We start from the raw sequence: 15,382 nt of genomic DNA, 5'->3' as shown, positions 1-15,382 counted from the left end.
TTCAGGTTTAAAGAGATACACATGGCATGTAGTGGTGACTGGGTCAAGCACTGTGGCTCTTCTTAAAACTTCCTTTGACTAGAAGCCCTGAGTTTTTCCTGAGATCCTGTTTAGGTAGGTGGGTGTCTGATGACAGACTTCAGACCTTGTCTTTTATCATTGTTCCGTATAAAATATCTTTTTAAAAATAGGCTGGGGGCTGGAGAGATGGCTCAGCGGTTAGGAACACTGACTGCTATTCTGGAGGTCCTGAGTTCAAATCCCAGCAACCACATGGTGACTCACAAGCATCCATAATGAGATCTGACACCTTCCTCTGGTGTGTATGAAGACAGCTACAGTGTACTTACATAAAATAAATCTTTTTAAAAAAAAAGGCCGTATATAGCGTTGCCATGTAACCTTCCCCCAGTTCCCCCAGTGTGGAAAAGATCACAAGCAGGACATAACCTTTGGTACAAGTGACATTCCTACTTCCGACTTAGTTTGAAATGCACCTGTGTGTGTTTGCATACTTTACATTTCTGATAATAGTTTCTTGCTTTCCTCCACTCTGGATAGCACTCGAGGAAGGGGCCCAGACTGATCTATCCCAGCACAGAACTTGGCTCCTGTTGGCACCTGTGTGGTTTATATTCTTCTCTCGTGCAGAGCAGGTGACAGATAATTGTCCACATACGCACCTAGACTTGCAGTCAGCGCGTGTGCAAGCGGCAGGAACAACAATTTTAAGGCAGAAAAACGAAGCATGAAGCATCTAATATTTTAGAGGCCAAAAGTTGGCTATTTTCCCCAATTGTGAATTGGCAAACCGGTTAATTGCTCCAAAGCGACCCTGGAATCGAGCTGTGATCGCCGGAAAACGCAGTTTTTAGGACCTCCCCACCCCCCCAATCTCTTCACACTCCTGGGCTGGGGAAATGGGAAGGTTTCGCAGGGCCTCCAGGGCTCCTCCTACTGCTACCCCCACTTTCACCCCTTTCTTCCCCGGGGCCGGACTGTTTCACCCCGTCTCCAGGCAACAGCCAGGCGCGCCAGGCGGGACGTCATTTCCTGAAGAGCCCGCGGGGGGGACGGGGCGGGGAGGGGGAGGGGCGAGGGGGCGGGGCCAAGACCCGGCTGGCGACGGCGGCGGCGTCGGAACTCGCTGGAAGACTCGGCCCAGAGCTGCTCAACAGTTCGCAAAGTCCGGGCTCCGGGCCGCGTGCCTCCGTGTGCGCCCGGACGGCGTTGGGGCGCGGGGGGCCCGGGCTGCTGCATGGTGGGCGGCCCGGGACATGCCCCGCACCCCCCGCCGGACGCCCGCGTGGCTCCTCCGGCTGCGACTGCTCCGGACTCAGAGACTAGATTGACCGGCGCCCTAACTTCTTTCTGACTTTGGGGTCCCCCAGCCCTATAGGAACGGGCAACTCGGCTGGGGGAGCCCTGGACATGGTGTGACGGGGCGGGCGGCGTGGCTGCGCCCCCACTGCGGCCACGCGCGGTCCCCGCGCCTTCCGGCATGTAGCTGCTGTTCCCGCTCCCCGCCGGCCTCCAGCCGCAGTCTCCGCGACCTCCGGCCTCCAGGCGCCAACTCTTTGTCCCCCACCCCCCAGGATCCCGCCGCGGTCCTCAGAATTGCAGCCGCCGTCTCTTCCGTCCTCTGAATTCCAGTTTCACCTGCCTTCGCGCCCCTGGGACACTAGCCGCCGTCCCTGCCACCTCCCCAGGATCCAGCCACCGCTCCGGCTCTCCCGCACCTCCCCAACCCACCCCGCAGCCGTCGTCTCCGCTCTCCGGGCCAGTCTAGACTGCAGCCGGCGTCTCCGCGTCTACTCCAAACCCAGACTCCAGCCGTGCCCTCCGCGCCCCCAGGAATCCAGCTGTCGCGCCGCTGGCGGCAGGTGCAGCAGCCGCCCCGCGCCGCGCGCCCCGAGTGCGGCCGGGCCTCGGCGGGGAGATGAACGCACAGCTGGACGGCCTGTCGGTGAGCTCGTCCTCCACCGGCTCGCTGGGCTCGGCGGCGGCGGCGGCGGGCGGTGGCGGGGGAGCGGGGCTGCGGCTGCTGTCTGCCAACGTGCGCCAGCTGCACCAGGCGCTCACAGCGCTGCTGAGCGAGCCCGAGCGGGAGCAGTTCACTCACTGCCTCAACGCGTACCACGCGCGCCGCAACGTCTTCGACCTGGTACGCACCCTGCGCGTCCTGTTGGACAGCCCGGTCAAGCGGCGTCTGCTGCCCATGCTGCGTCTGGTCATCCCGCGCTCCGACCAGCTGCTCTTCGACCAGTACACGGCCGAGGGTCTCTACCTGCCCGCCACCACCCCCTACAGGCAGCCCTCCTGGGCCGCTCCCGACGGCGCGGGGCCCGGGGAGGTGCGGCTCGTGAGCCTGCGGCGCGCCAAGGCCCACGAGGGCTTGGGCTTCAGCATCCGCGGGGGCTCGGAACACGGAGTGGGCATCTACGTGTCTCTAGTGGAGCCTGGCTCCCTGGCAGAGAAGGAAGGGTTGCGGGTCGGGGACCAGATTCTGCGCGTCAACGATAAATCTCTAGCCCGGGTGACCCACGCGGAGGCTGTCAAGGTAGGGTTGTGGTTTGTGGGAGTGTTAGAGACAGTACAGGCAGTTTAGGGCTGCCTCTTCGGTTGCCCTGTGCTGCTGCTGTCTTTTATACCAAATCGCCTGACCTTTCTGGTCTTTGTTGTTGGTTTATTTTGCCTCTCTGCCCCGATTTTAAAAGAGGAACATCAAAATTGTGGCACAGATAGGTGTTCTGAGCCCCGAGGAAATGGTTATTCTTGCCTTGGGTGACCTAAAGGCTAAGACACGTATCAGAGAAGCAAATGTCTGGTCATAAAATGTGAAAAGGGCTGTGGATCCTTCTTAGCATTAGAAAAGAGTCCCTGCTCGACATTGAGTAATTGATGCCCCCCACCCCCACCCCCATCTTTATTGCTGCTGCGCTGTTTTCTGGATCCTGAAGGCTTCTTGCCTCTGAAAGTTAGTTCTGCCTCGCTGCTAGTGACTCAGGAGGAGGCTGGGTGGCCACAGAGCTGGGGCTGATCCTGCTATTTTCGAGCTAGCTGGGGAATGCTGGAATGAGCCAGACCAGAGAAGTGGCTCCTAACTTTGTTGCAAACTCGGCTTCACCCGGAAAGTTAGAAATGAACCTACACTCCCATGAAACTATGCACGTTTTTCTCATGTATCTGTCAATTGAGAAAAATAACCTCACCACAACCAGCTAGTAGGAATTTAATCCTGCAGTCTGGAGGAGCATTCGTGCTTGCCAATCTTAGCACCCAGGGTGCGTGATCGCCAGCCAGTTGGAGTATGAGCCGCAGTGTTAGGACCTGTATGGAGAAATGCTTCCCCTGGTTTGGGTTGGCCTGTGGTGTAAGCCCCTCCTACCCCATTCTCTGGTCTCTTAGTCCACCTCACACAGGTGAACCAAACAGGGCGCATTGGTTTCTGGGAAACTCCTAGGCAGCAAAAGTCCGGGGCTGCTTCCTGTGTGGTGTCCAGTGGCTCCTGGCCAGCCGAGCTGGACAGACTGTTTGTGTGTGCACCTTGGATACCACAGTCTGTCTCTGACACTGGCCTGGCTCATTTGCTTCTCCCCTCAGAGACCCACTTGGGAGGCCCCTCAGGTTTCTGAAAAATTCTCTCTCCCGTTTCTGGAGAAAGCCTAATGGACTTTGATTATTCTGGGGGCCAGCAGTGAAAGCTCTTCCTGGGCTATCCATTCCCCTACGCCCCTCCCCCAGCGTACTCTCTCCTCTTTATCTTGCATCCCATATATCTAAGAAGAAATAGTCCAGTAATGTCCTCCTAAGAGGTCCAACTTACCAAAATGCTAAATTTTTGCTCTAAAGAGACTTGATCCAAATGTCATTTGTAAACACGGATTCATGTTTAGTGGCAATTTACAGAGAGCCTGGAGTCACTTAATCAGCGCTAGGTGAGAGACGTTGAAAAGGCCACCTGACGGGCGGTGGTGGCGCATGCCTTTAATCCCTGCACTTGGGAGGCAGAGGCAGGCAGATTTCTGAGTTCAAGGCCAGCAGGGTCTACAGAGTGAGTTCCAGGACAGCCAGGGCTATACAGAGAAACCCTGTCTCAAAAAACAAAAAACAAAACAAAACAAGAAAAGGCCACCTGAACATGAGCACCGCAGGCTCATTCTTCAGTTTACACCTCAGATCTGGCTGTAACATTCAGTTCTGGCCTCAGAGGTCACTATCAGGACTGCATGCCTCAACTTCCCCGAGGTGCTCCAGGGTGCTGCTGAGCTGTGCTCAGGGAAGCACCCCGCACCAGCTCCTTTCTGCCTGCAGAGGGATACCTCCACTCCCTAAGCATAGTTTAGGAAGCCTACCATGGAACACTTACCCTGAGGTTGAATGGAAGAACAGGAACATTCTTGAACTGTGACATCTGCAACCCAGGAGCGTGTGTGAGCTGAGCTGACTCACGCGTCTGCCTTCCTCCTGCTGACTACTAAGTGCAGTGTGCTTCCAGCCCAAGGGAGCCCCTCTTCTAACCAGTGTCAGACATGTGATCTCAGGACCCTTCAGAAGTATCAGGCAATATGGATGTTGTATCATCCAAAACCCAAGTCACGGAGGGGACAAAATTTACAGTGTAATATAGAACAGTGGATACCACTGCAGGGTTGCATCATCTGCACACGAACACCTGGAGAACTGTTCACATATTTCTACAAAATGCAGAAAGTCCCTTCTCCAAGATCCAAGAGACACAAGTTGTCATCACTTGGCAATTCTATGTATGGGGTCAGCTATGAGCTGTGTGGCTCAGAGGGCTCCAGGGTCCGTGGGCAATGGCTCCATTCAGTGCCCTTGAGTGTTTACAAGTGTCTTGCTTCTGTCCCAGAATCCCCCTGTTCTATCTAGTAGGAGATACTTTTCAGTTTTAAAAAATCTATATTTTTCATTTATGATGCAGAAAGGAAGTGAACCTCAGAGCTGTCCCAGAAGAGAGATTAAGTCTATGTATACACATATAACAGAAAGAGAATCCAATTAAAATAAACTCTAAGAAGCAAAGTGTTGGAGCACCTGGGCTTCAAAGAAGAACACAGCTTTTAAGAGAGGGATCAGGTAAACAAAGTTTCCTCAGCTTCTTTCCCTGGTAGATCTTACATCTATTGACATGCACTCGATTTGTTGAGGATTTTATCCTGTGCCTAGTGGGGTTCCTGTTCCTCTCTTAAAAATCCAGCTATCAAATCAGCAGTGACAGGCCCAGATTAAGCAAGTCACTTACTATTAAGAATTATGTTGAAATGTTTGACTTTTGAGAGAGAGAAAAAAAAGGCTATTTGGAATGAATGAGATGCAAACTAGTAATTTAAAAGAAAAAGTATACCTTACAAAGGTCTCCAGCCAAATCCGTTAAATCAGTCAGCCAAGAAGTAGACTGTTTGCTGCATTAAGTTCTGCTGAACACTTGCTGCGCGTGTGACCTTGGATGAGTCTCAGATGTTATCTGCTCCAGGCTAGATGAGTCTGGGGCTGTCCAAGGTCCTTCCCAGCTCTGGAAGTCTGTGACTTGCTTGAAATGTGCTACCCAGAAGGCATGGAGACCATCTGATCTGCTGTGTTCTTGTTCTTTTGGAAATGCCTTCAATTAAGGCAAAAAGAATTGGCTAAGGTTCGGGAGAAGAGGATCTTGGCACTCCTGGGTGACTCTGCTAAATCAGGAAATCCATGTGTTACACACTGTACCGATGGGCCCGGCTCTCGTCTCTCACCCCCACCTCTCGATCCAAGAACGCCAGCCCTGGTGTGAGTTCCGAGGGAGTGGGGATTGCCAGTAGGATTGGGACACAAACAGGAGCATCTTGGGATCACTGGAGATCAAGTCCACTCACCCATTGGCTCTGTTAGTCCCTTGTTGATATAGGTAGCAATATGTGCGTGTGCGCGCGCATACACACATGCAAGAATTGTTAATAAAAATTAAACAACCTTCACTACAGTCCCAGCATTCCCACAGGTAAATCTGAGTAGCAAATTAGAATCTGAAATGTTCCAGACGTTAAGAAGTGTTTGCAGACCCTTCCAATTAATTAGAAGGATCACTTTACCCCTTCCTTTGCATAGTAACCCAGGAAGAATCTGTCAAAACTAATACAAGTCATTATATTTGGTTCAGCAGGTTCAAAAAATGGCACAGTTGTCGTTTTACATTGTCTTGGTTAGTGAAGCGACTATATATACTCTTATCGTTCCAGATTTGGCTCTGAAGCCTACTTGCTCGCACCTGGTCTCTTCTGGGCTCCAGTTGGAAACCATAGATATGCACTCTCTCCTCTCTAGCCCTGCAACAGTTCTTGGTTCTCATGGATCCTGTCAATGGTGACATGCAGAGTGCACTCTTCAGAAAGCCCTCGGTTGTCTCATGCCCACAGTGCAGGCCTAGGAAGAGGGTCCGTGTCTTTAATGCAGTCTTTTGTATTTATTTGGCTCAGGCTGACACTTGAGGCTTTAGAAAAGGATGCTTGTGTCAGGCAAATCCTCTTGCAGCCAGTTATTTGCTGTTAAACCAAAGCAACGTTTTTCCAGTCCTGCCTTTGTATTGAAGCACTGACGGTCTGGTAAGCTTCCTGTCTTCTGACTTGACGTCGGACATGAAAGAGCAGAGAATCAGCCTTGTTACTTCCGTCATCTCCCATCTGCTGACAACCCCAGGGCTGTTTATGACTAGCCTCGGGCGCTCATTTGGATGGAGCTGCAGAGAGAAGTGTGGGGGTCCCCTCACCGCCACACCCCAGACTTTTGCGTGTGCCCCTCTGCCCACCTCCAGCCCCGCCTGCACCTGTCAAGTGCAGGCCAGTCATCTGTGTGCTTTCCTGTCCGCTCATGCATGTCTTCTTGGATTCTTAATCTTCCTCCATCCTGCAAAGGGCTTTGCATAGAAGCTGGCATTTGGAGGGGATTAGGGCTCCAACTGGCTTTCTAGCAAGGCTCTTTCATGGCTTTTGGTCCCCGTTGCTTAGGCACATCACTTCAGTCCCCAGCCAGGACCAGAGAATCTGATTAGAAGAAATGACATTAAATGGCTAGAAGGAGCTAGAGGCTGAAATACCAATCTTCGCATGCCCGGTCCTTTTTTTTTCTCTCTCTTTCTCTTTAAACCCCGAGGCAAGAATGCAAGCTGGAGTCTAAGCTCACACAGATGTCTAATTGTGCCATGGGATGGGGGTGCTTCCTAAAAGTTTCTGGGCTGCAGCATTTCCTCTTACTTTCACAGGCTGGCAGGTGCGGAGCAGGAAGCAGGCCTTCTTCCCCTACTGTCCCTGCCTTCCAGCTCTCAGCGCAGGCAGCAGGGCCGAGGGACAGAGAACATGCGTCTTGCCTTTGATTTCCGTATCTTTTAATTTTTTGAGATCAGATTTATGGATGTAAGGGTATATATATATTTGTGTGTGTGTGTGTGTGTGTGTGTGTGTAGGGGAAGGGAGGGAGCAGGCCAAGGTTGATATCAGGTGTCCTATTGCTCTCTCTACCTTACTTTTGAGATAGGGTCTCTCGATGAACCTGTAGTTCAACAATTTGGCTAGACTGACTAGCCAGTGAGCTCCAGGAATCTTCGTTCCGCCCTTCCCCCCCCCCCCCCCCCCCACTGCCCAGAGCTCCAGTTACAGTTACAAATATTCCCTGCCACACCTGGCTTTTTTCCCTGGGTGCTGGGGATCTGAACTGAGATCCTGATGTTTGTGCAGCTGACACTTTACTCACTGAGCCCCTCCCCCAGGCCTGGAGTGCATCTCTAAGTTTATAGCCAAACTGAGCAAGATGAAGAAGCCCTTCCTATACATACCCGGCCCCCAACCATTGACAGCCTCCCCCAGGTTGCATCTCTCCTGAGGTGAGCTTGTTCAGTTGCTGTGTATGTGTTTGCAGGGCCTCGTCCTGCAGAGCTGAGCCGGCACTCTCTACAGTCCCACTTTGGCTTTCCTAGACCACGGCTGCAGCGCGCAGGTGTTTGGCCCCCCTGCGCCATTTCTTTGTCTCCAGGGGAGGAAAGATCATGGTTAAGATTATGGAGGTTCCTGACTGGAAGCTAGTGTGAGGGCTGTGTAGTCAGCATCCTGGAAGGCAACCCCTCTGAGAGGCAGACACAGATGTCTTAACTCGAACCTGACAGTAGGGGCCATTTGAGAGTTACTCAGACTCTTACCACAGAGCAAAGAGACATTTCTGCCCATTTCATTGTCCACTAGAGACATTTGTCCTTCCGTTCTCTGAGCCACAAACCTGTGGCATTTGAGAGTCACAGAGGAGTGGGACACAACCCTTGCCCTTAACCATGTCAAGTAGCAAGGCACGGTTCCAGTGGCATCCTCAGATCACCAAGCATTTCAACTTTGTGGACAGCCAGGTGCCTTTGCATCCTGGCCTCCAGCTTGAAAGCAGTACCCTCACCCCATGCCACATTTCTAACCCTTGGTTTTCTTTTGGTTCCTTTCAGCACGTCTGTCACCACAGATGGGCAGTTACTTATGTTTGCCAATCATCCACCTCCCCACCACATAACAGCTTTGCAACAGCCGATGCTGACTGTGGCGTGCACCCTGTAGGCACTTCAATAAATGAGTGACCAGTTATTGGGCGAATAGAATGCTGTCCTGACCCTGGCTAGTAAGGATTCCTTCATTCCTGAGTGTGAAATCTAAGGAAGTCCATGTGTAGACACTGAATGCAAACCCAGTGGAAGCCGTAAGCTTTGCACGGTGTTGACTGAACCTCAATCATGGAATAGTGAAATGGGCGTAGGACTTCCACCTGCCTCCTTCTGAGATGGTTCTGGATATCTGGCGAAGGGCCGGTTAAAAAACGTCCAAAACCCTCTACTTCTATTTTATTTAAAGACGTTGAAAAGCCACAGTGTATGTCTGGGGAGGCAGCAGCTTTCCCACCCGTTGTGGCCTACATCCACTCCATGAGACCCTGTTGGCAAGTAAATTTATCACTTTGCTCTTCATTTTGAAGCCACATTCCCAGAAGTGAGTTATTTCAGCAGTGTGATTATGTCTGTGGTTCCAAAATAGAATCGTTTATGCATTCCCATGCAATCAATGAGCCAGTTTGGGGTGAGGTTCATCTGGCTTTGGGGCTTTTATTAAAGCAATTTTAAGCTTCAGGAAGCCCCAGCATGCACCAGGCTAGGCCTCCAGGAACCATACCTGCCCTTCAACGCAGCATCCTTCGAGAATGTAGAAGTGAGCCCATTTCTTTTCTTTTCCAGTCCCAGCACCTTTGCCTCCTTCTCTGTTGAGAATTCCTGTTCCTTCTGCTAAATTGGCTGTGGCTGGCCTTCAGCTGGCAGCCAGCGTCATGGTCCCCCCCCCACCACCACCTGACTTTGCTAATATCAGCGTCCTCTTGACTCTGAATGCAAAGCAAATGTATCAGCCTTCCCCACGTAGTAGTCCCAAGATGGCCTTGTTCCTGGGTTCTAAAGCTGCAGGCTATACGAAGGGGCATAGAAAAGAGATGGTAGAAAGGGCATTTGCAACCAGGGATGACACACATGCCTAGAACCAATGCTCTAGGCATGATTGTGTATTTGAGGCCAACCTAAGTTTCACAGGTAGAGCCAGGCCAGCCTGGACTGTATGGAAAGATTCTAAATAAACAAATAATAGATAAATAAGCAAACTAATTAGTAGGAAGGGGGTATTTATAATTTTCTAGAGTGTGCTGCTAACTTGTTAATTCACAAATGTTAGCTTTCAACCAGAGTTAGAACTGATAGCCATCCCCACCCCCATCCCTGGGAGCCCAAGCCACATCCACACTGATGTTTGGGAAATCCTGCTCTGCTTCAGGACCCCCGCCTCTAGCAGCATTTCTCCACACAGACTTACCCAGGGCAGAGGTGCTGGGGATGGGTTCAGTTGCCAGAGGGCTTGCCCCATATACACTGTAGGACCACGCGTGGTGGTACAGACCTATAGGTCCAGCATTGGAGAAATTGAGGCAGGAGAATCAGAAATTCAAGGTCATCTTGGCTGCATAAGGAGTTCTCTAAATCCTGGGCTATAGAAGACCCTATCTTTGAATCAAATAACAAGTTTGAGTTGGGCCCACCCGGCCACCCTCATAAGCCCCCCTCCGCGCCCCCCCCTACAACCCACATCCCTCCTTTGAGCATTATCCTATAAGGTCAGCTGATACATGGTATAGCCTAAGGGACAGTGGCCTGTAAGTGGAGTTTGGAGCAGGTTCTGGGTTCACCTGCTAGTGTGTTCCTTAACTGTGATCTTGGGCAGGCCTCCTTGTCACTGTGAGTCAGACATCATCCCCAATACTGAATATAACTCATGCTCTCGCCGGCACGCCAGTGTTCACTCTATCACTGCATCGTCAACGTTGGAAAAATCTGGCCATGGATAGCCCACTGCAAGCACCACAGTGGAAGATATCAGTGGCTCTGATCTGGTTTTGAAAACCTTTTAGTGTGCCTCCTTCATTACTGGGGTTCTGTCGCTTGTTTGTTTTGCTTTGCTTTTAAGTGTTATTGGAAGAAACATAGCATGTGCGGTGGCCTGTAGCTGCTTGAATTGCGGAGTCATGTGCACAGTGTCGGTCATGTGCACAGTGTCGTCGGTGTCTCCACATTTCTTTTAAAATGCAATGACTCCTATCTGGCTTCTGGTATCTACAGTTTTTCTTTACAGCCACAGGAAAGCTCGGTGAATAAATGGAACTGGGTGTTCCCACCTGCCTTTTGATTATTTTCCTGCGAGGCCTTAAATAATGGGAAGCCGATGGGACAGATGCATGGCCCTGCAGTCCAGAGAGGCCAGCCTTGTCTGTCCCTGGTCTTCTCAGCCTCTTTCCCTGATGGGATCCCCAGGGGTCCCCATGCCGGGAGGAGAGGAGGTTGCTATTTCCAGAGCCCATTAAAGCAATTAACGCAGGTGAGAGTTTGATTTGATAGCACAGGCTTTTTGTACTGAAGAAGAAAAAGAAAAAAACCTTGTAATTGATTTAAACCACATCTGAAATGGTACGCAAGACCACTTTAAGAGGTTTCTGATTAAGAAATATGGTCCAGTTTTTAGAAGTTCATCTCCCATGCAGCTATGCAAGAGTGCTCTCAGACGTGAGGGTGGGGCTTTCCTTCTGCCCTTCAGTCTTCTGCCTCGGGTGGGGGCGGGGCTCCCTTAGTGTGTGGGCTCAGCTTCTTCTCCTTGCCTTCCTTCCTCGCCTCCTCCCTGCAAATGCCAGCACTTTCATAACTGCCTGGAGCCCCGCTGTCCCCCAGTTCTTCTCCCAAGACTTCTCCCAGGCTTACCTGTGGTTAATATGTATGGATTCTTTCTACTACTCCCTCACCTTCTGGCCCCGCTGTCTCTGATGTCCTCTTGACTCCAGAATGTGCTGATGCTCCCCATCAGTAGCCTTGGCCTGCTATGAGGATGATGGCTCCAGCTCCAGTACAGTAGGACTGTGTGAGCGGCATCCTACAAAGGGCATCTCGGAACCACTACTACCACCACCATCACCACAGCACCACCACCACCACAACCGCCACCACCACCACAACCGCCACCATCACCACAACCGCCACCACCGCCACCACCACTACTACCACCACCATCATCACCACCACCACCATCATCACCACCACCACCATCATCACCACCACCACCATCACCACCACCACCATCACCATCTCCTCCTCCATCATCATCATCAATCATCATCATCATCATCGCTGCTGCCCTCCTTGAAGTGTGCCCATCTGTTTTGTCTTTGTCTTCCATTCTGTTTGGGACTTGCCTTCTCTGGAACCCTGCTCTTGAGTTGTTAAGTCTCCAGCTATGGTGACACCCTGACCTTTGTCAGGTGTTGAGGTTTGGGGTTTTGTTTGTTTATTTGTTTTGTTTTGCTTGGCTTGGCTCTGTTTAAGACCAGGTCTCCTTATGCACCCCTAACTGGGCTGTAATTCTCTACTTAGACCAGGCTGGCTTTGAACTCACAAAGATCCTCCTGCCTTTGCCTCAGTGCTGGTATTAAAGGCATGTGCCACTATACCTGGCTTTGTCAGGGTTTTATAATGTGCACCGTCCATGAAAATTCTCTGCTAGATAACCATCACCTCAACACAGCCCCTTGCTCCCCCTCTCCCAATAAGAGTAGTCCACTGATTGGTGAATCATCTTGTGGGGTGCATTTCCTGACTTTATCCACACGTCCATCAAAGGATCAGCAGACTTGGGCCTCACCCCTGTAAAAAGCTGCTTTCGTTTGATTGGACAAGACTAAGATCTAATTTGTTTACCAGGAAAAGTGTGTGTGTGTGTGTGTGTGTGTGTGTGTGTGTTCCTCTTTATTTATTTGAATGACCTGCTGTATAGGAGTTCAGTTAAAAAATGGTAGGCCCGCAAAATACCTCAGCTAATGGAAGGACTTATATGGAAGACTGGCAACCTGGGTCAGTTCCCCGAGACCCACATAGAAGTGGAGGAAGAGAAGAGACCCTGTACTGTGATTTTGTTCTCTTACCCCCATGTACATGGCCACACATACCTTATACACAGCCACACATACACACACTAATACATGTAAGAATTTCTCAGGTTCAGAAGAGTACGTACATAAGGAAAAAGCAGAGGAACCCGGGGAGGGGTTAAGAGCATTTGTTGCTCTGGCAGAAGACCTGGGTTCAGTTCCCAGCACCAGCATGGCATTTCATAACCAGTACGTAACTGTGGTTTCAGGGGAGCAATGCCCTTCTCTGAACCTACTGAGTTTGGATGTGGTGTGCACATATGTATTTCCAGGTAAAACACTCACAAATTAATGAATCTAAAAAAAGAGAAAAAAAAAAACAGAGAGGTCTTGGACTATAGGTAACCCATCTACCAGAAAGTGCTTCTGGTTTATGATTTGGCTTGCGTGTTTCCAGTACCCCATGAGAACTGTTTGGGGAGTCTTCGCTCCGTCTGTGAGCACCTTGTTGTTTTGGGAGTCTCCGCATAGCTGCCTGTCTTGCTGCAGTTGTCCGTCCACTGCTTTTACTCAGTAATGTATCAAGACAGTCCTCCCACCTTGACAAATGTTTCTAGTGTGTGATTTTTAATGATCACATAATATGTTGAAAGGAAGAAGGGAATATGTCGTGATTCATCTAACTAATTTCTTCTTGTTGGGCAGCCTGTGTTTTCAGTGTTATCCATATTGCCTCTTTCCACATTGTGGCACATTAATCTTTAGGCACGTCCATAATAATTCCTTGGGCTATCTCTCTGGGGGTAGTGTTGGCTCAGGGGAGAGGCCTAATTTTCAGACCTCTGGTAACTGTGGCCAAACTGCTCTTAGGATGGAAATTGGTTTTCGATAGTCCCTCCTACCCACGTGAGAGTCCTCATTTCTAAGCATTCGTGCCCACACTGGAGATTGTATTTCTTTTCCTTTTTCCAAGCTGATGGGCCAAACCCTGTGCCATTTTCTGTGTCTGTGGTTTGTGGATGTCGATGTATTTATGCCTTTGGTATGCAACTTCTATAGTATTCTGTCTAATTATCACAAGTTTTGTATTCGATGTCACCAACTTGATCAGTCTTTTTCTTTCTGACACCTGCTGGGTTAGCTTTTAAAAGATGGCTGGTCCTCCACCTTGCATTCAGATTCTTCAGGCTGAAGTTGAATTAAACTGGAAGCCCGTTGCCTTTTCAGCCAAGGAAGGTCAGCAAGCAGTGAGGACTGGAGGGCTGAGGCTAGGACAAGTCTGGGGTGGAAATCAACCCCTCTGTGTGTCTGCTTCTAGGCCAAGACATTGACTTTGTTAGAAACAGACGTGTGCTTTGGACATTGATCCCAGGCCTAAAACACTCCATCGCAACCCATCGAGGCTCATCTTGAGCAATTGTATTTGTGATTGCTAGAGCATTGTTACGAGAGAGAGAGAGAGAGAGAGAGAGAGAGAGAGAGAGAGAGAAGACAAAATTAAAAGAGCATTTGAAAAGCAATTTATTTTGATTATAAGGCACTAAAAGGCTGCCCTGTGTGCAGTTAAAGGCTCACAAAGCAATCGATGTCTTTCTGGAAGCGTCTCTGCCTCCATCTTGGGAGGGTCACTGTCCCCCACGACTCCTTTGCAGATTTCTTACCAATTCCTCCCAAGGTCAGGGAGTCACCACCCCACTTTTTTTTTTCTTCTGGCTGATGACTTTCAATTACTTTTGAACAGCAAGCTGCAACCCACTGAGTTATTAGGGGTGATGATGGTGAAGAGCGGGGCCTTAACCTGTGTCCCGGGATCTATGTCCCCAGGACAGGAGTGAAGGTTTCTTCTTTCACAAAGCACAGACATATGCTCTGGACATTGATCCCAGGCCATAAAACACTCCATTGGGAACCCATCGGTTCCCTCCAAAAGACTTCGGGGAAGGTGAAAGACTCAACGGAAAGAGGAAGGGAACAAACCCAGCGAGCTCGTGAAAGGCAAAGCTCGTCTCTGTTTTCGTTAGGATGCATTATCTATAGTGGTAGGTTTCATTCTTCATGACCGTAGTATTTTGATCATATTTGCCTCTCATCCCCCCTGACCTCCTTTGCCCAATCAGCACTCCTTCTTCCATGGTCTTTGTGTTGTGACTCAGTGGGTTCCAGAGGGTTGATAACAGGAGCTTGATTGATGGACAGCTTTCCAGTGGTGACCTCTCTGAAGTGTATGCTCAACTGTTACCCATCATTCCCCAGGGAGGGGTGGGGCCCCAGGAGCCCCTTGAAAAGCAAATTTCATAACATTAAAGAAACTCCCACTGTTCCTCACCTTCTGGCCTTCCTCCTGGGCCTGCCACACTTCCCCTTTCCCGGAGCCCTCTTCCTGTGCATGGGATCATCTGACTCCTTGAGGTTTTCCTGCCTGTGTATGACACGTCCTTTCGGGATGTTTACAGTGAGCTGTGCTTCAGGAATGAGCCCTGGAGGGCTCCCACAGATCCCCGAGGGAAGGTGTTTTCTCCATGTTTGAAACAGCTCAAGCATACAGATGTGGAGCAGACCACACAGCGTGTGGCCCCAGGGTGGCATGCAGCTGTTGGTGATGCTGTCATGAAACGGTGCTTGACTGATTGTATATTCTTACCAGACCACAAAATAAGTATGCCGTCATTCCAAGACAATACAGAAATAACAGTGCGCAACTTCTGTGTAAGGGGATGTATATAACTCATGTGTATTCTTAGAGCAAACCCAGAGAGGAGGGAGACATCAGAGTTATTGTGGGAAGTATTCTGCCTCTGACTGCCCAGAAGTTTTTAGTCCTAGACCTGTGCTGAGATTTCAGGGTCACGTGTTCATCCTCCATCGTCTGAGTCAGGGCGGACCAACAACCACAGTGGTGAGATTTAACACCCTC

At 50.4% G+C, this 15,382-nt stretch overlaps 1 protein-coding gene across 8 annotated transcripts in view; it reads left to right on the top strand.

Moving 5' to 3' along the window:
• Positions 1-1,115: 1,115 nt before the first annotated feature.
• Positions 1,116-15,382, top strand: part of Whrn (whirlin) — an 85,035-nt gene continuing 70,768 nt past the window's right edge. For 7 of the 8 annotated variants that reach the window (XR_007977032.1, XM_052176628.1, XM_052176627.1 and 4 more), the window contains exon 1: positions 1,116-2,560. Coding sequence is in view for 6 of the 8 variants with exons in the window: in XM_052176628.1 (XP_052032588.1) it covers positions 1,940-2,560 (621 nt within the window). In the remaining 2 variants the exon portion in view is untranslated. The remainder of the gene's footprint in view (positions 2,561-15,382) is intronic. The other variant, XM_052176629.1, reaches the window with a different exon arrangement.

This window comes from Apodemus sylvaticus, chromosome 3, assembly GCF_947179515.1.
Source record: "Apodemus sylvaticus chromosome 3, mApoSyl1.1, whole genome shotgun sequence".
NCBI lineage: Eukaryota > Metazoa > Chordata > Mammalia > Rodentia > Muridae > Apodemus > Apodemus sylvaticus.
The sequence above is the reverse complement of the archived record's forward strand: the minus strand, read 5'-3'. Positions and strand labels throughout refer to the sequence as shown.